This window comes from Liolophura sinensis, chromosome 9 (genome assembly GCF_032854445.1).
Source record: "Liolophura sinensis isolate JHLJ2023 chromosome 9, CUHK_Ljap_v2, whole genome shotgun sequence".
In the NCBI taxonomy this organism is placed as follows: Eukaryota; Metazoa; Mollusca; class Polyplacophora; order Chitonida; family Chitonidae; genus Liolophura; species Liolophura sinensis.
Genome location: NC_088303.1, coordinates 11,789,622 through 11,814,019, shown reverse-complemented (window position 1 = coordinate 11,814,019; position 24,398 = coordinate 11,789,622). Strand labels below are relative to the sequence as shown.

Sequence of the window (24,398 nt, the reverse complement as noted above, 5' to 3'; positions counted from 1 at the left end):
GAACGAATTTGCTCAGCTCTGTTCATATAATAGGTCTTATAAGTTTTATATCTGCTTGTACTCCACTGACTTACACATAATTAGCCACCACAGCCAACATACTAGTTCCACAAGATGTGCATAAGCTAAAGTTGTTTTCATAGCGACTGTGGATAAGAGAATGAAGCAGCCAGACTTGTATAAAACGATTACAACTGAAAAATGCTGAATAATTCCAATTATGAAGAAAGATACCGGTCACTCATTCATCACCATGGCAAATAACAATCTACAAAAGTCATTTGAACTATTACTTCATAGAACTGTGTTCTCTTTCATATTGAAACCTTGTATGTAGGATAGCAATAAACTGTTTTTCCTTGCCTCACCTATTGCTTTGAGATCCACGTGGTTAATAAATAGCACTTTCATGACTTTCTCGAAACACTTTTTTATTTTTGTTAACGCATGACTTCTTTATTATGTTATTTATGTTATTTATTGTGCTATTTTGCAAATATGATGGTGTGTAGAAAACAATTATGGGTATATTTGTTTGGGTTAAAGTGAGACTTTGATATCGTTTAGATACTTTAATAGTTATTATTGACAAATGGACTTTTCTTTAAAGTGCATGTGTTAAAGAACCATAACATACTGACATTGCGAGTCTTCTCTTTTTTGCATTAAAAATGAACACTTGTTATTTGTTTCATAACGTAATAAATTCTGTTAAATTTACATTGATTAATGTTTGGTTTACGTTACTCTTAATAATTAATTGCTGTTTTGTTTTCGTGATTTCCATTTAAACTATATCAAGTTTGAGACAAAAACTAGGTTGAATAAATTTTCAACCTTGTTGATTTGTTAATGAAACTATAAGGAAGAGATGGTTGAGGAAGCGTTTTGTAAAACATATGTACTTGTTATTGTACAGTAGGCCCATATATTTATTTATTTAAAATTTATTAAGTGGTAAACGCATTGTTAGTTACAAGGTGCTGACTGTACTCGTTTAACTAGATTACGTGTCCACCCGGGAAAGGTTCGAAAAGTTTACGAATACAATCCTCTTGACAAAAGAGTTTACTTAGGGGATTTGAACCGCTGACACGGAGCATTTCCATAAAGGATTAGATTTAGACACCGGGTAATCACCGCAGGACTTTCCTGATTACAATGTTGTTAATCAGTGGGATTATAACCTTGCCTGAGAGGCCTTCTGCAAGTCACTGACTGACATCGTTAACCCCCTACCTGCTCGCGGATATATTCTAAGGTATTCCGCCATAACCCGCTGACATTGTTACCCTACCCACCCCAAACCACCAGCAGGTAACCTCTACGACGAATGTTTCGACAAAAAACTGGCACGTCAATATATGCTTATCATCTAATGATTTTACAAAGTATGGAAAATAAATTTTGAATTTGAGTTCTATTTGTCGAATTTTGGCTCAAAAGAACGTAATCTATTATCCAAACTTAGAACTAATACACACCACTTAACTATTCAGCGAGAAAGATGGTTCAAATAGGATAGACGTGAGCGGTTAACTAAAAATTGCGAAGCCAACAGCGTTTGGGGAGGAATATCCAAAGTCCAAAGATTTGCCCTAAACTACATAATTTCCACAAGAAATACATCCCCAAAAATAAAAGACAGAGACCCATATATATATATATATATATATATATATACTAAATTACTTAATTACTAAATTATATAATGTATTTTGGTTTATTGATGAAGGAATTTCTATCTACAATGTGTCATACTTGCTATTCTTTTCCGTTATCAATGTAAATTTACGTGTTCGCCTGCGGTGCCATCTTTTGGTGGCAGGAGTGAAATAAAAGAAGGGATGAATGAACCAAGGCGCCTTAGTAGTTCACGGTCGTGCTTTATTCTCGTGATTTCATATCAATCATGCATATCTTAAATGCGGGTTATTACTTCACTTTAAAAATTGCGTGAGGCAAGGGGATAATTCATCTCGACTGACCCTGGGACATACATTCTGGATAAAAACTAACAAAGTTAACATTTTGTTTTTCATATCTGGTAAGCTGTCTATATTTTTGAGTGGTGTTTACAGGTTTCTCTTGGCACAGACTATTTACAAACAACCCCTATGTCTTAGCCGGGGTACAGCAGTGCCTGGAAATTACAGGTGAATAACGACAAAACAAAAATTATCACTTCTAGAGCTCAAGGAATACATGCATATAATTTAAGTGGAAAAGATATAGAAAATGCAAATGATTTTAAATATTTAGGAATAGTTTCAAAAAGCAGAAACCTTTCTCAAACCCCCATTTAAAGCTAATTGCTACAATGTAATGAGACGGGATATGTAAGAGTGTTACGTTGGCATAATGTCAATCTGATTTTTGTACAGTACATGTATGTAAATTATCTCTGTATAATGTGATGTAAATGCCGTAAATTATTAACTAGACTTAGAACCACTAACCATAGACTGCTAACTGGGAAATGTAGTATGTGTGACACGAAGAGTGCTGGAGATAAAGTTCATAATATTTGGCAATGCTCGTTGTCCTAATTTACTGGTATAAAACTTTACATTACCATTACTGTTTGACAAATCTTTCACGAAATAAGTGATGCGGTCAAATACGGTTGAAGTATTTTTCAAGTTCATTGAACGTATGTACATTCCGAGTAGGTGTAACTTTGTTCAGTTCTATTCATGTCGGAAGTACGTTCGTCCTGTTAAAAGCTGTATGTACATACACTGAGGTCATTATGTCTGAGACATGCAATGAAGCACCCAACAAACATAGATTCTCAAAAAACTCCAGAAGGTCTGTCTATCTTATCATCATCTTACAGTTTAGTTTTGTATTTTATTTGAGTTTAATTGACACACGTTTTTTTACACTACAGCGAAGAATGCTAACAATTCTCCTCAACGTGGAATTTATATTTCGCTGCTAGGCGTTTTACTCTCTGTTGGAAGCCTTTCGTTATATTTATGTGAGAGATTATTTTTCTAGTTAAAACCTTTATAGCAAAGGCTTAACAGCGGAGTACTGATGCTTCCTGCACAGTTGCCTTTCTGTGGTCTTACTGATTACATGTACTTTAGAAATCACCTAATCCTATATCCAAAAAACACACTAGGCTATCGGTATTTATACATGTATCTGTAAAAACACAAGTCTGAACTGATGGGCTTGTATTGGATTTCGAAATCACATTGATGAAAATTCAATAATGCTATGACCAACAATATCCACTGGCCATATTACAGGCCGTTCATACACGTCTTTCCAGCGAAAAGTTTCTACCTGTACAATACAATGGTTTAACTGGAGCAGGTACCAATAATATGTACAATAACTATTCGGGGTATTTCTCGTTTCGTCATAAAAATGTGCTTGTATTTATTCAGAGACTGCAATAAGTCGTGCATAAGAATACTTTCACTTGTGTGACGGAGATTAAACTGAACAAACTAACCGCCGGCATGAGACCGGTGTAGTGATGAAAGAATGCCCATCATCAGTGTTGAAGAAGTTTATTTGGAGCAATCTAGTGAACACTTTGCACTTACAAAAATGGCGGGACCACACAGTGTGTAGTGGCGCACACGCGCGTACACATATATAGTTGTTAAGAAAACATGCATCCCGTCAACATACGAAACATTGTGGAAATTCATAATTACACCCAGAGCTTAATCAAATACTTGGCAGATCGCCTAATAGTTGTGCGGTATAATGATTGCCTTTACGCTTCGAATAGTATACTGATTTCGCCACATCCATAGTGGTACACCGATTGCCTGACAGTTGATACAGTATCTCCAGTGTATCACATTTCAATTGGTTATCATTGCCTGATAGCTGATCGGTTCAATGACTGTCTCAAAGTGCAAACAGTATCATGATTGCCTCACAGTTCAAACGGTTTAAGGATTGTCTCCACATGTACACTGCATATGGATTGCAGCAAATCACTATTTTATTAACTATCACATATCAACACGCAGATCACAGGCATTTGTTTAAGATATATTAAATTGTACGGGTTGTGGTGCCTGTATGGTAGGGCGGGCAGGTGGTCAAGGCATCTAATTACAAGATATCATCAAAGTGTGTTGGTAAACAGATCAAATCGTCACTAGTTCATGGCATTGCATTTGGGGTTCAGCAAATTGCCGCCACTGATTGGTTAGCTTGTCTGTGGGGAAAGCTTGGAGGTTAAGATATGCAAATTCTCTAGTAAAATAATATACACCCTAATTCGTTAAAGCACAAACTCTTTAACCCAATACTACAACCGTTGACTGTAGGTAAGGAAGGACAATGCGATAATTAAAGTTATATGATGTATCTTTTCATGGTGTATATGGAACTTATGTATGTCTAAGTTTCCATTTTTAAGAATTTACTCGCACTAAGTAATTCGTTAAACGTTGGAATCTTAAAGTTCAGTTATGATCCAAATTCAGTTCTCCCGCGTTGTGATGTCGTTTCCTAAGTCTTGTTTATTTCCGTTACATATTGTGGTGCGGTGGCTTCCGAATATCAGCAGAGTTGTTCAGAAACACAAACATACATTCCAGACATTTTTTTTAAACACTTGGAAAAAAATGTGCGCAATTTCAAACCGAGCATGGATCTTGTTGAAGCACGGACAACCGTGCATGCCTCTAAGGTGGTGCTGACTGCCCTGCCTCCTTCTCTGCGCTTAACCTCTGGAAATCCTCCCGCAGTGTCCCTTGAAGGCCTTGCACACCGGACAGACCTTTGATCACCGCCGACATCTCGTCATCCAGGTAGTCGAGCCTCTTCTCCAGCTTAGACGTCACCCGGTCCAGAGCTCGCCTTAGCATTTCGTCCTTTGTGGAATCTGGATGGGCAGAGAATATACCACAGGTGTTTACGGTGTTAAAATGAATGATTGAGTGGTGAGTTGAGGGGACTAGTCAGTGAGATGAGCCACTCGAATTGCTGTATGCGTTCCTGTGGCTCAGTTGGTTAGCGTACTAGCGCTAGAGGATTCTATCTAATATTCTTGAGCACGGCGTAAAGCACCAGTCAAATAAATAAATAAATAACAAATGGCTGTAACTTGAGAATACCTGGAAATGAATGCCGGAGTAATCATATGCTTGGCTTATTTTATTTCGAGAAGATAAGGCATGGGATCACCGAGATTGTCAAGTCTGATATTAATTTTGTCTGCAGTTTCACATGCTGGAAGGTTTTAATCTTGAAATGTACGGTGTGTGCAGCAAACTGAATACAGATATCAAGAAATCCGTGCTCCTACATGCCTAACAGAATAAAGCTCCAATTAAACATTATCTCTAAATAAAATTCAGCAAGCTCATTTTCTTAAAGTAACAATATTGTTACCATAAATAATGTACATGTACGTCCCATAATTGTTCTTACTCCACCGGCATTGGCAGGTTGTTATCATTATGAAAACGACTGATTTCCCCATAAAGACACAGTACCACTTCAGGATGACTGGGATAGCGAAGTGAAGATTCACTGAAACAAACTTGCGCGCATCACAGGCAAATTGTCGAACATAATTTGCAGCCACAGGCTGGCTAAATACTCCAATTGCTATCTCACTACCGCCCTCCAAAAGCTCGCTAAGAACTCCGATGGCTATCTCACTACCACCCTCCACAAGCTCGCTAAGAACTCCGATGGCTATCTCACTACCACCCTCCACAAGCTCGCTAAGAACTCCGATGGCTATCTCACTACCACCCTCCAAAAGCTCGCTAAGAACTCCGATGGCTATCTTACTACCACCCTCCACAAGCTCGCTAAGAACTCCGATGGCTATCTCACTACCACCCTCCACAAGTTCGCTAAGAACTCCGATGGCTATCTCACTACCACCCTCCACAAGCTCGCTAAGAACTCCGATGGTTATCTCACAACCGCCCTCCACAAGCTCGCTAAGAACTCCGAAGGTTGTCTCTCAATCTCTAAATGCCTATCATGGATTTGCTCGTCTACATTTTTTACAATGGCAGATGCTTCCAGAAATAATCGATAAAGCTTAATGATGATTGAGATGAATAGATGACTAATCGATCTATTGATTTTCATGGATTGCTTCATTGCTTTCATTGCCTCTACAGATTCTGTACTGACCTTCATCCTGCTCCATTCTCTCTCGTTCCACCTTCCTCACATATCTCTTCACTAGGGTAGTTAAAACGTCCTGGATATCATAAAGACAGAAAAGAAAAACCATGTCACAGTTGTCACACCATCACGCCCGTCCCTATCATTTTGGTCATTTGAAGATGCATTTCGTTCATTTGTCCAAACCAACGTTAAACCAGTTATAAAAGATAAGTGTATTTGCACCGTTAGATGGCTACAAAGCTATGTCTTCGTACTAAATGCACTTACCACTCTGGAATGTCGGTCATCTTCTTCATTAAACCCCTCGTACTCAGCTGGCTATTTCAGGAAAATCAAATTAAACAATGTTATCAGTCAACAAATGTTATACACTGCATAAGGCATGATTATGCAAACGTACATACATGTAACATGCAAGCTCCCTTTTCCACCATATAGAGAATACCGGTGATACAAAAACTAAGCGATTTCAGTTTCGAGATAGTTGAATGACTAGAAAGTTAGCTCTTTGGGCGAAAAAGTTAGATTTCCAGATTGAAATTGGTAGATTGTACTAAGTTATAATCCCTTAAGATTTTTAATTTATTTCACGTGGGTTTTGTCCGTTTTTTTTTAACACAGAGCTTATACTTACTCTGACAAACCTTTCCAGTCGTTTTGCTTCAATTTTCACAGCTTTTGAGCAACACTTTTCGTGCATCCATACACAAGTCATCATGACGCTTTTCGTGCTGGGGATCAAGTTAAAAGGTGGCGGCACTGCGCTGCCGGGATCTATAAAGTTCAGCCACAATTCTGTTCTACCAAACTTCCACTCCACGTCTCGGTCATCCTGTGTACGACATACACACAACATGAAGTAACCGGGTCAAAGTGTTGCCTCACTGAATCAAGTCATCTTACATGACACCCGCCAGCCCAATATATACGCCGTTAGAGAAATCTTAGAACATGGAAACATCCAAGTTTGATTAGAGAAAATATTCATTCACGACACGCATAATTACATAGTAGAGGGGCTTTGTGGCTGAGTGGTTAGCCTTCTAGCGCAGCACTATACCAGAAGTATTCACAAATGCTCATGCTGGCTTCCTCTGGAATGGCCACCGCCGTTGTATAAGTGAAATATTCTTGAGCACAGCGTGAAGCCTCAAAAAGGTTCGGATATCCTGGACTGTCATTTTCACAACTCACTCGAAAAATATTTATGACATTTAACCCTCACTATGCAATATTATCAGTTTATTATTTATATAAAGGTGAAATGTCAGGATTTCCTTCACTGATAAAAGTGACATGTCAATGGCTTAGTTAGATATCACTGTTGTTATTACACACCGCCATCACGTAAAAAATAAAACATTTTATTTTATGACGTTCCAATCCGAACATAGCGGAATGACGTCATAATACAAGTTCAGTCAGCTTTAACATTCCTACGTCATGCAACAAGACACGACGTCATATAAGACTATATGAGCGACGTCACGTTATATGCACAGGTCTGTGAAGGCCTATAGCTAAAAACATTGCTTAAACTTATTCAAATAAAGAAAATCATGATATTGTCAAAATACAAATAATAAATAAGATTACATAGTATATTTGACATTTTGAATAAAGAAAGAAAAGATCGCTTTGCAAAGGTGAATGAGAAAGGAATTATTACCTGAATTTCCTGGAAGGTGTTAGCCATCATGGCGATGAGAAGATTCATAAGAACCACTGCAGTGGAGAAGACGAAGACGCCAAAGAGGACTGAGCCGATGTTAGCTGTGATGACGGAACGTAAGATGTAAGCGTCGCTTTCGTCTTCATGCTCAACGTTCGTGTATTCACTGTCCCCCATACCAAACATGGCCCAGATTAATGTCTTACTGGTTGTGGTCAAGCTGAAAGAGGAATGCACCACATTTTAGTACACAAGCACGTGGTATTTAATCACCGGGCACAAGCACGATTCTAAACGATACAGGATGGCTTAGAAAGAGCTCCAAGCTGAATCAAATCCATCGTAACATTATTTTTGGGTCAAAAATAGGCCTGATAAAAAATTATACAATAGTCGAAAAGTTTGGTTAGATAATACTGTGGTATCGTATCATCAACCTTATACGATGACTGGTTTACCGCTTAGTAGTATTTAACTGATCCCTGATGCTGGGCGTAGGCTATCATGATTGACCTCATAATGAATCTGGTGGAATGATTATAACTGTAACGGTACCCGTTATAATGAGAGTTGTACTTAAGCTCTAACATCAGGTGTAAGCACATTGGCTGTAGCCATGTCGTTACATATTATATCTATTGAACGATGGTTGCACCTTACGTACATCAAACCTCTTAAAATAAAGGCTGCTGTTACGAACGTATACCAGATAAGATTAAAAAGCCGTTGTTAACTGTGAATATCAAAGATGATCAAACATGTTAAAACTTCATATGTGTGCGTCTTATCTTGTCAAACCGATATTTATTGTCACATGTTTACACCACACCTACACATGATTGTTTATGTGTATTTAGTAACTCATTGCACGTGTATATTCGATGGGGTGATTGCAATCATCACACGTGTTTAAGTGATGGTTTGTATAAAGCGAGGTGTATTTACACTTGTATACCTGGTAAAATGTTCGTTGTGGCAGGACTCTCCGCCGTAAAGCACGGCCATTCCGCAAGCAAACGCCAGTAAGATCAGAATGAACATGGAACACAACTTGACAATGTCTCCACTGGTTCTACGGAAAGACACGAGCATTGTCCCAAACTGTTCATTAGAGGGCATGATGAAGGAGATGCGCCCGATGCTCATGAGGACGGCGATGGAAAATGTGATGTCAGAGAGGAGGGATGGGTCCGGCACCCAGGTGGGTTCCCACACAACTGCAACATAGACAGATACATCAAAACTAGTCTTTCAGGAATAGTTCTTCGTATATGGCGGTTACATTTTCTATTTTATTATGATTTAATCTGCTTTTTAAATATACAGGTGTTGTACGGTACACACTCTAAAACATGTCTCCCAGGTAGGGAAAAGTTGAATGATTTCAACTCTTCACGAAGAAGTTGATACACATGGTTATTTTAGCAAGTGGACAGAATGGAGACAATCGCTTTGATGTAATATGGATATGTATATATTTATGATTCGTATAAGGCTTCGTTATCTGAGGCGTTGGGATCCTGCAGTGGTATCGACATTTAATTGTAAACACACGTGGGGTAGGTATGCTCCTTCCGCTTATCAAACTATGTAAGATCAAAGGCCCCTGAACGAGAAGCTCATGACTTTCTGGAATTTCAAATGCCCAAAACAGATAAAACTACTTAAGAACTATACTGAAGTATACCCTTAAATTCCTTTCCTTTCAACGTCAAAAACTGGCCGATGTTCTGTGTGAAATTTCTAGTTTCTTTCTTTTTTTTTAAAGAAAAGGTAGACGGGCGTGTTCAGTTGGACACCAAACTGATTGCAGCTAGAGTAATCTCCCTTGGCAAGTAGAAGCATAAATCGACAGCGGCAAATAAAAATGTAAACAATAACTTACCATGGATTATGTAAATTATCCTGAAACTCAAGTTAATGCTATATTTGCTGTACATGCGCCAAGGTAGACGTCTTTGTAAACAATTTGTTTAGAGCGGAGAATTTCAAAAAGTGAACACTGACACAAGTAAATTGTAACTGAACGTTACAGTGTTCAGAATAGCTCCTTTGTCAAAATTCTTTTCTTCTGATATTAACTATAATACTGTGACGGGTAAAGCGTGTCACTCACGGGTGGGTTGTTTCAGCTTGACTGGGCTATCACATATGGCGTACTCTTCTCTGAGCTGATCGCAGTAGCCTGGCTCCCCGGATTGGCGGTACTCCGTATCGTACAGTTTCCTGAGCGCCCTGGGCGCCACAACCTCCAGCGAGAACGTACACATAAACAGTGCTAACATTATAGTGTCCATGACGTTCCAGAAGGAAGAAAAATAATCCTTGCCTCCTTCGTCGTAGATCTGTTTGCTTTCCTCCCACATCAGACCTATCGTTTTTTTAACATAGAGGATCACAGAAAATTTTAGAAACTAATACAAGCCATTGTTATTCAACTGTAAAGGGCATCATGGACATTTAGTAATTTATCTGATAGGTATTTATTTATTTATTTATTTATGTATTTATTTATGTATTTATTTATTTATTTATTTATTTGTTTATTTGTTTATTTATTTGATTGGTGTTTTACGCTGTACTCAATAGATAGGTGTTTCGAATTGTGCTTGAACATATTAACAGATAGTGTAACTTATTTATTTAGTCGTTGTTATAGCGCCCATTCTCGACAGTTTTGCGTGGTACATATCCGCATCATATAAAGATGTACGCGCAATGACCCAGAAGTTTCCCACCAATTCTTTCCTTTTGAGTTCAGCTGAAGCTGGCTTCCTCCGGCCGTATTTAGAAAAGTCTGCCAGCAACCTACGGAAGGACATGGGTTTCCCTGGGCACTGTCCGGTTTGCTGACCACCGTCATACATGTAAAATATTCTTGTGAACAGCGTAAAACACCAATCAAATAAGCAAATAAATGTGAAGACGTACAGAGGGAAAAGGTAATCTAAGATCCAGAACATACACCTAAGCAGGAGGCAGGCGAATTGCTGTGTGGAAATCATGTTATCTACCAGATTCAGTACTCACCTAAGACCCAGAACATGAACAGGAGGAAGGTAAACTGCTGTGTGGAGATCATGTTATCTACCAGATTCAGTACTCACCTAAGACCCAGAACATGAACAGGAGGAAGGTAAACTGCTGTGTGGAGATCATGTTATCTACCAGATTCAGTACTCACCTTAGACCCAGAACATGAGCAGGAGGAAGGTAAACTGCTGTGTGGAGATCATGTTATCTACCAGGTTTAGTACTCATATAAGGCCCAGAACATGAGCAGGAGGAAGGTAAACTGCTGTGTGGAGATCATGTTATCTGCCAGATTCAGTACTCACCTAAGACCCAGAACATGAGCAGGAGGAAGGTAAACTGCTGTGTGGAGATCATGTTATCTACCAGATTCAGTACTCACCTAAGACCCAGAACATGAGCAGGAGGAAGGTAAACTGCTGTGTGGAGATCATGTTATCTACCAGATTCAGTACTCACCTAAGACCCAGAACATGAACAGGAGAAAGGCAAACTGCTGTGTGGAGATCATGTTATCTACCAGGTTCAGTGCTCACCTAAGACCCAGAACATGAGCAGGAGAAAGGCGAACTGCTGTTTGGAGATCATGTTATCTACCAGATCCAGTACTCACCTAAGAGCCAGAACATGAGCAGGAGAAAGGCGAACTGCTGTGTGGAGATCATGTTATCTACCAGATTCAGTGCTCACCTAAGACCCAGAACATGAGCAGGAGGAAGGTGAACTGCTGTGTGGAGATCATGTTATCTACCAGATCCAGAACTCACTTAAGACCCAGAACATGAGCAGGAGAAAGGCAAACTGCTGTGTGGAGATCATGTTATCTACCAGGTTCAGTACTCACCTAAGACCCAGAACATGAACAGGAGAAAGGCGAACTGCTGTGAGGAGATCATGTTTTCTACCATGTTCAGTACTCACCTAAGACCCAGAACATGAACAGGAGAAAGGCAAACTGCTGTGTGGAGATGATGTTATCTACCAGGTTCAGTGCTCACCTAAGACCCAGAACATGAGCAGGAGGAAGGTAAACTGCTGTGAGGAGATCATGTTATCTACCAGATTCAGTACTCACCTAAGACCCAGAACATGAGCAGGAGGAAGGTAAACTGCTGTGTGGAGATCATGTTATCTACCAGATTCAGTACTCACCTAAGACCCAGAACATGAGCAGGAGGAAGGGAAACTTCTGTGAGGAGATCATGTTATCTACCAGATTCTGTACTCACCTAAGACCCAGAACATGAGCAGGAGGAAGGTAAAGTGCTGTGAGGAGATCATGTTATCTACCAGGTTCAGTGCTCACCTAAGACCCAGAACATGAGCAGGAGGAAGGTAAACTGCTGTGAGGAGATCATGTTATCTACCAGGTTCAGTGCTCACCTGACCCAGAACATGAACAGGAGAAAGGTGAACTGCTGTGTGGAGATCATGTTATCTACCAGGTTTAGTACTCATATAAGGCCCAGAACATGAGCAGGAGGAAGGTAAACTGCTGTGAGGAGATCATGTTATCTACCAGATTCAGTACTCACCTAAGACCCAGAACATGAGCAGGAGAAAGGCAAACTGCTGTGTGGAGATCATGTTATCTACCAGATTCAGTACTCACTTAAGACCCAGAACATGAACAGGAGAAAGGCGAACTGCTGTGAGGAGATCATATTATCTACCAGGTTCAGTGCTCACCTAAGACCCAGAACATGAGCAGGAGGAAGGTAAACTGCTGTGAGGAGATCATGTTATCTACCACGTTCTGTGCTCACCTAAGACCCAGAACATGAGCAAGAGAAAGGGAAACTGCTGTGAGGAGATCATGTTATCTACCAGATTCAGTACTCACCTAAGACCCAGGACATGAGCAGGAGGAAGGGAAACTGCTGTGAGGAGATCATGTTATCTACCAGATTCAGTACTCACCTAAGACCCAGAACATGAGCAGGAGAAAGGCAAACTGTTGTGAGGAGATCATGTTATCTACCAGGTTTAGTACTCATATAAGACCCAGAACATGAGCAGGAGGAAGGGAAACTGCTGTGAGGAGATCATGTTATCTACCAGATTCAGTACTCACCTAAGACCCAGAACATGAGCAGGAGAAAGGCAAACTGCTGTGTGGAGATCATGTTATCTACCAGGTTTAGTACTCATATAAGACCCAGAACATGAGCAGGAGGAAGGGAAACTGCTGTGTGGAGATCATGTTATCTACCAGATTCAGTACTCACCTAAGACCCAGGACATGAACAGGAGAAAGGCGAACTGCTGTGAGGAGATCATATTATCTACCAGGTTCAGTGCTCACCTAAGACCCAGAACATGAGCAGGAGTAAGGGGAACTGCTGTGAGGAGATCATGTTATCTACCAGGTTCTGTGCTCACCTAAGACCCAGAACATGAGCAAGAGAAAGGGAAACTGCTGTGTGGAGATCATGTTATCTACCAGACTCAGTACTCACCTAAGACCCAGAACATGAGCAGGAGGAAGGGAAACTGCTGTAAGGAGATCATGTTATCTACCAGATTCAGTACTCACCTAAGACCCAGAACATGAGCAGGAGAAAGGCAAACTGCTGTGTGGAGATCATGTTATCTACCAGGTTCAGTACTCACTTAAGACCCAGAACATGAGCAGAAGAAAGGCGAACTGCTGTGAGGAGATCATGTTTTCTACCAGGTTCAGTACTCACCTAAGACCCAGAACATGAACAGGAGAAAGGCGAACTGCTGTGTGGAGATCATGTTATCTACCAGGTTCAGTGCTCACCTAAGACCCAGAACATGAACAGGAGAAAGGTAAACTGCTGTGTGGAGATCATGTTATCTACCAGATTCAGTACTCACCTAAGACCCAGAACATGAGCAGGAGGAAGGTAAACTGCTGTGAGGAGATCATGTTATCTACCAGGATTAGTACTCACTTAAGACCCAGAACATGAGCAGGAGGAAGGGGAACTGCTGTGTGGAGATCATGTTTTCTACCAGATTCTGTACTCACCTTAGATCCAGAACATGAGCAGGAGAAAGGCGAACTGCTGTGTGGAGATCATGTTTTCTACCAGGTTCAGTACTCACCTAAGACCCAGAACATGAGCAGGAGGAAGGGGAACTGCTGTGTGGAGATCATGTTATCTACCAGATCCAGAACTCACCTAAGACCCAGAACATGAGCAGGAGAAAGGCGAACTGCTGTGAGGAGATCATGTTATCTACCAGATTCAGTACTCACCTAAGACCCAGAACATGAGCAGGAGGAAGGTAAACTGCTGTGAGGAGATCATGTTATCTACCAGATTCAGTACTCACCTAAGACCCAGAACATGAGCAGGAGAAAGGCGAACTGCTGTGTGGAGATCATGTTATCTACCAGATCCAGAACTCACCTAAGACCCAGAACATGAGCAGGAGAAAGGCGAACTCCTGTAAGGAGAGCATGTTATCTACCAGATTCAGTACTCACCTAAGACCCAGAACATGAGCAGGAGAAAGGTGAACTGCTGTAAGGAGCTCATGTTGTCTTCTAGATTCAGTACTCACCTAAAGCCCAGAACATGAGCAAGAGGAAGGCGAACTGCTGTAAGGAGCTCATGTTGTCTTCTAGATTCAGTACTCACCTAAGACCCAGAATATGAGCAGGAGAAAGGTAAACTGCTGTGCGGAGCTCATGTTGTTTTCTAGATTCAGTACTCACCTAAGACCCAGAACATGAGCAAGAGGAAGGCGAACTGGCTGTGCGGAGCTCATGTTGTTTTCTAGATTCAGTACTCACCTAATACCCAGAACATAAGGAAGAGGAAGGTGAACTGCTGTGTGGAGCTCATGTTGTCACAGCCAATCCCGTCCATGCTCATTCCCAGATTGAGCTTTGCTATCATCACTAAGATGAGGAAGGTCAGGTATGAGCACGTGAAACTGACAAAGCGCATGATTGGTGTGTTCAATATCGTTGCCACCTGTTGACGGTATAAAGGGGATGAGGAGGTATAAATACATTTAAAAAAGGACACAGCACGTAATGTTAAGAAGAATAAAAGTATGGTACTGGAGTATTTGCATGGTTACATGTAAATGACAAAGTACTGACAGCTTTTAGTTCAAGCAGAGTTTTATTCTGAGTGGACAGAAAGGTGACGATGGGTCACAAAGTGGTCAAAGCATATTTTGCTAATTGTTTCATGAAGCATAAATTATGCATTACATTTGGTATAATAGGTTACTAGGGTTACCTTACTCCAGGGGGCTACCAAGTAGACAATAGAGAGCAGCGGAACGAGGAAAATGCCGGCTGGTATGGCGGCCATCAGGTAACCGAATCTGTTCAAGTAGCGGAGAACTGGGACGCCACTAAACCATAGCTGAGCTACCTGTGCCTGACAGCTGGGGTGAGCGACAAACTGAAACCGAAATCAAGAGACGTTATACACTTGAGCAGCGCCACAACCTAAACCTCCTCTCAGGTAAGAGAATCTGATCAGGTAGCGGAGAACAGGGACGCCACAGAACCACAGCTGAGCTACAAAACAACTAGGGTGAGCGACAAACTGAAACCGAAACGAAGAGACGTTATACACTTGAGCTGTGCCACAGCTCAAACCTCTTCTCAGGTAAGAGAATCTGATCAGGTAGCGGAGAACAGGGACGCCACAGAACCACAGCTGAGCTACAAAACAACTAGGGTGAGCGACAAACTAAAACCGAAACCAAGAGACGTTATACACTTGAGCAGTGCCACAACCCAAATCTCCTCTCAGGTAAGAGAATCTGATCAGGTAGCGGAGAACAGGGGACGCCACAGAACCACAGCTGAGCTACAAAACAATCTGATCAGCTAGTGGAGAACAGGGACGCCACTGAAACACAGTTGAGCTACCTGTGCCTGACAACTGGGATGAGCGACAAACTGAAATCGACGTCATAGAACTGAGCAGAGCAACGCATCGTCACCCAAACCTCCCCTGAGGTGAGCGACATTAGTATTACATCAAAATAATGTAGAATAACCGGGGAAGTTTGGTGTGATAGACAAGGCAGGATTTATATAATACCTTTAGTTATAGTTTATTAGCTATAGTTTATTATGACGGTTCACTACTTTCTTTTGTTAAAATGAAAATATAAAATATTTAAAAAATCCACCGAAATACACATATTGAATGAATGAATGATTATGGTTTAACGCCACATCGGCAATATTTCAGCCATATCGTGGCGACACCTATTGAAGATTTAAAGCTGAATTTCCTGTCAGTATTCATAAAAAATTCTAAGAATACTTACCATAAGAAACGCTAGACAATATAAAGTGTAAAACAAAATGAAATATTGGAGATTCAATTAATTCTAACCCCCATTTCAAATAAGACTTTCTGTATTTATCTATTTTTTATTGGTGTGTAACGCTGGAGACGTTTTCGTTTATGAATGTGTAGATATGATTGCAGGAAACCAGTGCCGAGAGAAAATCGCCATCCTTCGGCAGATACTTGACAATACTCTTGATGTAAACCCACAATCGAATCAGCGAGAGCTGGATCCGAACCTGCGACCTCACTGGTTAGGCTCCGATCAGCTGAGGCGAGAAGAACCCTTTAGAAGAACGTAATACTGATGTAGGCAAGTTGTGAGAGGGGACGTGATCCGTATTTACTTGACATTTTCCTTAAATACCGTTTTTATGCATTTAATTAATGAGAAAATTCTTGAGAACCTTGACACTGATTAGTTAAGTCTTTATCATTTGGGTAATTATTTAGAATTCCATTTAAGAATCGTTTACAGAAATTTGAGGGATAAAAGTGGATTGTAAGGAATCGTTATCATAGGCAGCTTCTCGGCATCTTTAGAAGTGTGGTTGTACTTTTCTCAGCAATGTTCAGAATACGGGATATATTCGTTCATATTTGTCCATAGTGTAATGATGGAACCTTACCTTCTTCTGATTGAGACTCATAGCGACCTTTAGCAGAGGCAGTATGTCGTCCTCCTCATCCGTGGCCTCGTCCAAATCCCCGTCCAAATCCATCGTCCTTCCACTCAGCACTGTGGACACCTCTACAGAACTTCTACACTCCGCAATCAGGTCGATGGCGAACTGCTGGCATTGCTGGTCCAGGTCGAGGTACGTTTGCTGCAAGAAAAGTGTCAACTTTACTAAATGCGTACATAAATATATTAATATTGTACTTTTGTTTCCGGAGATGTGTATGTGGTAAACATGTGTGACTACAGAATCTGAGAGTATTTCACACACATAAAATAGCGATCAGCAGAAAGTTACACGTTCCCCTGAAGAGTAATGTACCCATATCCAGTCGTCATGGGACTTTGTTCGGATATCAGACCTGGGACTTTGTCCGGATATCAGACATGGAATTTGTCCAGATATAAGATATAGGATTTTGTGCGGTTATCAGACATGGGATTTGTCCTGGTAACATCCATGGGATTTGGACTGGATATCAGATATAGGATTTTGACTGGATATCAGATATAGGATTTTGTCCAGTCAACATGGGATTTTGTCCGGATACCAAAACATGGGATTTTTTTCCGGATACCAGACACGGGGTTTTGTCCTGATATCAGACATGGGATTTTGTTCGAATATCAAACATGGAATTTTGCCCAGTCAACATGGGATTTTGTCCCGATAGCAGACGTGGAACGTACCTTGTATTCGATTTCAATCTCGCTGAGCTTCTTGAACTTATGGCTGAGCAGGAAGGCCGCTATAACTGGATCTTTTTCCGTGACACATATGTGAGCCGGACTAGCTAGGGCTTTGAATGTACTCAGTCGTTGTTTTGTGTACTGCATCATATCCTCTGATTTCTGTGCCTCGCACGGCGCACACATGCAGAAGTAATCGTGCGGAGGCTCGATGAAGGCCTTTTTCAAGACAAGTGTTCGAACAATTGCGAAGTTACACTCCATGGCAGCCAAAACAAGAGCTTCTCTGAGGAGTGCTGCTGCTTCGGGATTGATATCGCCTTTGGCTTCTGGAACGCTACCTGTGTCTTTGCCATTCTGGTAGGGTTGTTCATTTTCGCCATCCGCATCCCTTGTCACTGAGGGGACGGCTGTTTCCGAGTACTGGGGGTGCTGAATTATCAGCTCAAAGATAAAGTTTCTATCTTCTTGCACGGCACACAGTAAAGCCCTGTGGACGGTTTCTTTGGAACATTTGGGCAAGAGATATTCCACGATGTCCACATTATTGGCATCGACGGCCAGCTCTAACGCCGTGCGCCCTGATAGGTTCACGATTTCAACAGCGACAGCCCCGGATTCTAGAATTTCTTTTAACTTGTCTATATCCCCTAGTTCTGCGGCTTCGAGAAACTGTCTTTCCTCATCGGAAGAGTCGGCCTGAAGTCTGGCCTCCACCAACCTCTGGCGAGTCTCAAAATTCTTATCAGCAGACATCTCCATCTCAGGTAAATTCAGGTGCAAACTTCGATTAACATTTGGTTATAGTTGCCTACCCGATTAAAGTCATAGTAACTGGTTAAAACAGAGCATGAACAGTTGTCTTCAACAAGAGTTCTTCATGGCCAGTTCCAGCATAAGTCAGCCCTTCAGCGGAGCAACTTTCACCATGTTTGACTCTGACTAAATGTCATCAAAGTCTCGTCATGAGGGCATTGTGAAGTTATTCCGCATACATTAGGAAAATGTTTTGTATGTTTGAAAAGCACAATATGCAAGGTGTTACCATGTTATGCTCGGACGAGCCATCGCACCATGTGTCGTGGGCTGTCTATTGTTCCCAAGCATACCTATCCTCTCTGCTGTTCGATCTGACATACTGGCTCACGTACATAACTCATTCTCTAATTCATATAATCATAGGCATATTTATTTTACCTAAAATGTTGTGTAATAAACATATATATTGGATGGAGAATATCAGCATGAATTGTATCCCCACTGCATTTTACTTAATATATACATTACGTTTTGAGTGCTATGAACGGTTGGGTCAAATCTCAGGTTTACGTTCAAGATTATCTTATTTTTTGATTATTTGTTGTTGGTATTCACTACTTTACATGAAATACATATTATTCATATAATGTATGTTTATTTTATCTTATTTTTTGATTATTTGTTGTTGGTATTCACTACTTTACATGAAATACATATTATTCATATAATGTATGTTTATTAATGTATGTTTATAATACATAAAGATCTAACCATTTCTGAACAAAAGATTAATAAATGTACTTCAGAGCAAATGAAGGATGTGATGTATAGGGGTAACCATACTTTTGAATTATGCAGTTTTATTATGGTGACGGATTTCTATCCAATACGAAAATAATTTTAACACCCCCGGAAATAAGTTGCAAACTGGACACAAAATAATTTTAACCCTCCATACAAGAAATTTCTATAACCACCATGAAAATAATTTCAGCCCGCCTCTTAATTAACGTTAACCTGCACGGAAAATAAAATTTCAACCCGGCCCTCGTGTTCTGTTTGCTCATATATACACAAAATAAGCACCATCTAGCGATATTATAGTGTTCCCATTTCTATAAAATCTGACAGCTTATTTTCTACTCAACCTGAATATAATTTAACATCTGCCGGAAATTAATTTTAGCCTTCACTTAAAATAATTCTACCCCTCCGTAAAATTAATTTCCATACGCCACACCAAAATAATTTCGGTCTGCCCAGAAATTAATTTAAACCTGCACGGAAAATGGAATTTTAGGCCGTCTCTATAAACAATTCCAACCGTCTGTTGGCTCATACACAAGGTATTCACTGTTTGGTGATATTACAGTGTTCAGATATATTTTTTATTGAATTTAGCGGCTTTTTGTGTGGGTTGAAGATTCGTGGTGCATGTTGATAATGTTTTTCAGTTCGGACTGAAAAAAAAGCTGTTGGCATCATAGGAAGTGCTGATATAAGTGTTTCTTGTTACGAGCTGTTTTAATCAGATGAAATGGGTGCATTTATCATAAGTGACTCAGTTAATTTTCTCTTCGTTTTAATTTAAGCTTTCAATAACACAACCCCAGCACTGCGAACTAGTGAGGTGTTATTGGTCACATGCTGTTGAATATCCTGCAAAGGCCAGGGTTGTCATCAGGCAACGATATGCATTATATGAATATGAGGAGATGTATATGAGGACTTGTTCTCCGGGTCTGTGTTGGAGAAACTTTGGACATTCAAATTCCTCATTACCTAATTCGTCAGGATATTTGTCACATACATGGTAAAGGGTGGTGTTTCCTCGGCCGGTTTCCTCCGGTTTCTATCCGGTCTCCTCCAACTACAAATCTGAATGTCGTTAGTTCTTCTTCATTTCGGCACGAATTAACAAACAGCTTATCCACATGTGCATGCAGTTAACACAGCAACTTCAAATTATGGTGGACAATACATATGCAGCTGTCAGTTGTCGGTGCTGTTGACAAGTGTCGTGGGAGCTTCCGTCGCTCAGCATTATGACTCGGGAGTAATTTCAAGCCCAGTTTATGCTGGCCTCCTCCGGTGGTACCTGAAAGGTCTGGCATCAACCTGCGTATAGTCGTAGTTTTCCCCACCATACATTGTTTACACATTAGTCTTTGAACTGTGATGCAGACCTAAGAGTGACTATTGTTGAAATAGGGCTTCTAGAGCATTTGGACTACAACCGGCTAGTTCCTTTTAAAGGCTGAGCTTACATGATGAACTTGTTTACACGTTTAAGCATACTGAGCATGCTCCGATGTAACTCCGCCGAGTACAGTCTGAAACATGTAGTGATTGCAAACCGATTTGTCCGCGCTAAAAGTGGCGGCGTTCACATTACTACTCCTACATTTTAGTTTTTCTCGCTCATGTTTTTTGTCACCATACAGTGCAAATTGTTAACTTTCAAGAGCAAAAGGGTCCATGGAATCAATTACTGAGCGCGGAATAACACTGTTTAACGTCATTAAGTATTGAATTTTTGATTCAGATATTGTTCGCCATTTTACAGCTTTTGGGTCGATTTATGTATTATGAATGCAGCGTTTTTCCCTCACGCCAATCTAGGAAACCAGCGTCAACCTGGCCTACGTGATTTAGGAGGTAGGAAAACGGGAGTCTGAAATAAGGACGGAGAGTGGTAGTTACAATGAAACAAACAAGATATTTACTTGCATTACAAGTTTCCCACTGAGCGTACACAAATCGAGATCTATACAGATACAGATTGGCAGAGCCGTTACTTTAATTTATCTAGCATATAGAGACGGTGTTCCCTACACCGTGCGCTCCAACAGTCTCCTTCGACGACCACCAACTATCAGCCAGATCGCCCACAACCTCCACGGTATCCTACACTTACGCCAAGTGGCTCAGCCCGTCTAGGGCACTTACGTCTGTCTGCTTCATGACAAGTTGATCAGGCCGTCTATGGCACCTACGAGTGTCTGCTCACGGCAAGTCGGTCAGTCCGTCCGCGCTACTTACGGCTGTCTGCTCACGGCAAGTCGGTCAGCCCCTCCGCCGCAAACACGGAAGTAAAATAGTGCTCAAAATCGACAAACGGGGCCGTATATTCGTCCATCCAGCACAGAGTTCATGACACAACATGTTGCAACATGCTGTGTTGGCCGTTTTAATCCTGGCATACGCATTGCAGGCAAGCTTGACCTTATTCCAGTGTCTGTTTTGATTATCACAAGTAAACAATACCTTTGTGCCTTCAGCCATGCTGTTTGCTTCCCAGTGACAATAAAACTGTTGTGTCAGCTACTGGGGAATCAATAAAACTTGTAGGGAAAATGAATGGGAATTTCACAATTGGTGACAAGGTCATGTCTGTCATGTTTTGTGTGGCTCAAAAATTGCCCTAGGACTGTCTCACTGGAATCAGATAGAATGCAAAATAGACTTCCACAAATGCACTGTTACTTGGTTAAATTTCACTGCACCTATGTTACATGTAGATAATCTTACAGGAACCAGCTGGCCTGTTTGTCCGTTAGATTCAGTACAACTCCTAGGCCGATCAGGAGTCACACTGCGGGAAAATATTGATAAGTTACCAGATGGACTGGTTGGTGTTGTAAACCCTGTGAAGAACTTGTATCACAGTTCAGCCTTTACCCCGCCCATGTGGTGGCCACCAGTGAACAATTGTTTGTTCCAATTCGAACATCCTCTAAACCTGTGCAAGTGAGAATATCTATCAGAGTGGGTGTATTACAGGTACATAGTCCATGTGATTGGCCTATAGTAATAGCTAACCTCCAACCTTCTGGAGAAAAGTTGCCATTTGTTGATCAGATCGATCTCACTGGGTCTAAGTTGGAGTTAGAAGAGAAAACTGTGTTGGAAAATAAGTTAAATGAATGCAGTGACATTCTAGTTGATAAAAATGCAGATCTAGGTAGAACCAATTTGATATAACATGAAGTAAAATACCCAAGGACACGATCCAATAAAGCTTCGACCATACTGCGCACCAGCAAGCCAGCGAGACATGGCTGAAAGGGAAGTAGATAAGAGGCTGGATAAGGGCGTTATATCGCCCATCAAATAGTCCCTGGTCATCTCCTGTTGTGTTGGTTCAAAAGCCAGATAAATCCTGTCGTGTTTGTGTCGACTGTCGATCCTTAAACTCAGTTACTAAGAAGTTAATGTACCCAATACCGTTAGTGGACGACATGGTCCATGCTTTTGAAGGTGCTAAGTACTTCACCACCCTTGACTTACTCTCGGGATACTAGAAGGTGGATGTAGCCGAAAAGGACAAGGAGATTTCTCAACTTTTTGTGGTCATTCTGAGTTTAATGTTATGGCCTTTGAATTGGTAAATGCACCGAGCACCTTCCGACGTCGAATGGACTTACTCTTGGTTGGTTTGAATTGGAAAACCTGTCTAGTCTACATTGACGACATAATCATTTTTTCAGCCACCTTGAAGATCATATTTCTGAACTCCGTAAAGTGCTTCAGCGTATCCGTGAAGCAAGCCTGAGAAAGTAAGTGCCATTAAGAAGTTCCCCTACCCATCCAATGTGACTGAACTCTGCAGCTTCCTGGACGTTGTGTCGTATTGTCGGAAGTATATACGTAACTTTACGTCCATAGCATTCTCTTTACATAATCTCTTGAAGAAAGATGTAAAATTCTCATGGTGTCAAGACTTCGAAAACGCATTCAACCGACTGAGAGATGCTGCTTGCTTTACATCTATTTTACAATATTTCTCTCTAGCATGTGTGCCCTACATAGACGCCAGTAACCACGGACTAGGTGTTGTATTGGCTCAGCTCGATGATGAAGAAGAGCAAACGATTGTTTATGCAACTGTTCAATGAAGTGAAGTCCTGTATCTCCTGTTTTAAAAAGTAAACTCCACCACCGGACACCACCGCCTCTTTTACCATTTCCGGTGGAAGGACAATTTGATCGTAGAGTTGTTAGCTCCTATCCAGCACACGGATAAAGGTTATCGGTATGTTGTTGTGTTCAGCGACTACTTGACAAAAAGTGCCAAAGGGGTTGGCAATAAAGTCCCAAGATGCACGTACATGCGCCAACCTATTTGTTCAAGAAATAGTTGCTCGTCATTGAAGTCATAATCCTCCTGTTAGACAGAGAAAAGAGCTTCTTGTTCAAGTTGTTAAAGTTGTTTGCGAAATCATGAACACTACCAAAGTAGATAATACTGTCTATCATCCGCAGATCCATGTGCTCGTGGAGGGTTTAATCTTACGTTGGCAACAATGCTGACCATGTATGTTAGTAACCATCACTGTGACTGGGATCGTATTATACCATTCGCACTGTTTGCATACAGAACAAGCATGCAAGAGAGCATTCAGGAAAGGCCTTTTTATTTACTCTATGGTAGAGAACCCCTGTTACCAGTGGACACTTCACTTCTTCCGAGGATTTCAGTCTTTAGATCTCTGGAGGGGTAGGGATGTGACGGCAAGCAGTTCCTGTCTACAACCCTCTCCCTTTTAGACCCTCCAGTTGTTTTAAGAACATATATATGTATGTAGAAAGGTTTACGGAAGTGACAAGATGTAAACAAAGGCTGGTGTTGAATACTAAATCAAAAGACTATAAATTGTTTTGCTCAGCTTTATGCCAGTTACTTGGCCATCACATTATTGACACTTCGGGACTAAGTCATAATTCTGCGTTGGGGCATAGTGATTGTTGGATAAGCAGTTGTTCATCAAGGTCTTGGAACTGTGGATGTGTTGTTTTGCCTATGGATGGCCTGGGGGTGAGTTATTATAGATGTTCAGTTTTTCAACGGCTTCTGACGGTGATGCTCCTTAACGGCATGGGATGGTTATTGTGGGTGTGTAGTTGATCCTCAAGGGCTTATAACCAGATTATTTTGGGTGTTTAGTTGCTCCTCGACGGCTTGGGACTGTTGTGGCTATGTAGTTGTTCATCAGTCGCCTGGGACTGAACCATTGTTCATCAGTGGCTTGGAACTGGGTCATCATGAACCATAATTGGCATCTTGGACTGTCCTTGTTGGCAAGCTTCGGCTCATCAACGGCATGGGATGGGATGTTATTATGGATGTTCA

The 24,398-nt window shown here is 41.0% G+C and overlaps 1 protein-coding gene across 1 annotated transcript; it reads right to left on the bottom strand.

The window, feature by feature from the left end:
- Positions 1-3,510: 3,510 nt before the first annotated feature.
- On the bottom strand, positions 3,511-18,262 carry LOC135475597 (short transient receptor potential channel 7-like). Its single transcript, XM_064755523.1, has 11 exons — positions 17,507-18,262; positions 16,767-16,964; positions 15,064-15,231; positions 14,599-14,790; positions 9,921-10,218; positions 8,760-9,021; positions 7,802-8,024; positions 6,767-6,964; positions 6,400-6,450; positions 6,136-6,205; positions 3,511-4,864 (listed from the first exon to the last, which is right to left on the bottom strand). The coding sequence occupies exons 1-11, from the start codon at positions 18,260-18,262 to the stop codon at positions 4,665-4,667; spliced, it is 2,616 nt and encodes an 871-aa protein (XP_064611593.1). The 3' UTR covers positions 3,511-4,664.
- Between the last annotated feature and the right edge of the window lie 6,136 nt (positions 18,263-24,398).

Coding starts and splice junctions, on each gene's coding strand:
- LOC135475597 (XM_064755523.1), bottom strand. CDS start 18,262: ATGTCTGCTGATAAGAATTTTGAGACTCGCCAGAGGTTGGTGGAGGCC. Junction 15,232..16,766: donor TGAGTCTCAATCAGAAGAAG/GTAAGGTTCCAT, acceptor TTTCGGTTTCAG/TTTGTCGCTCACCCCAGCTG. Junction 8,025..8,759: donor CACAACGAACATTTTACCAG/GTATACAAGTGT, acceptor TTCCTCTTTCAG/CTTGACCACAACCAGTAAGA.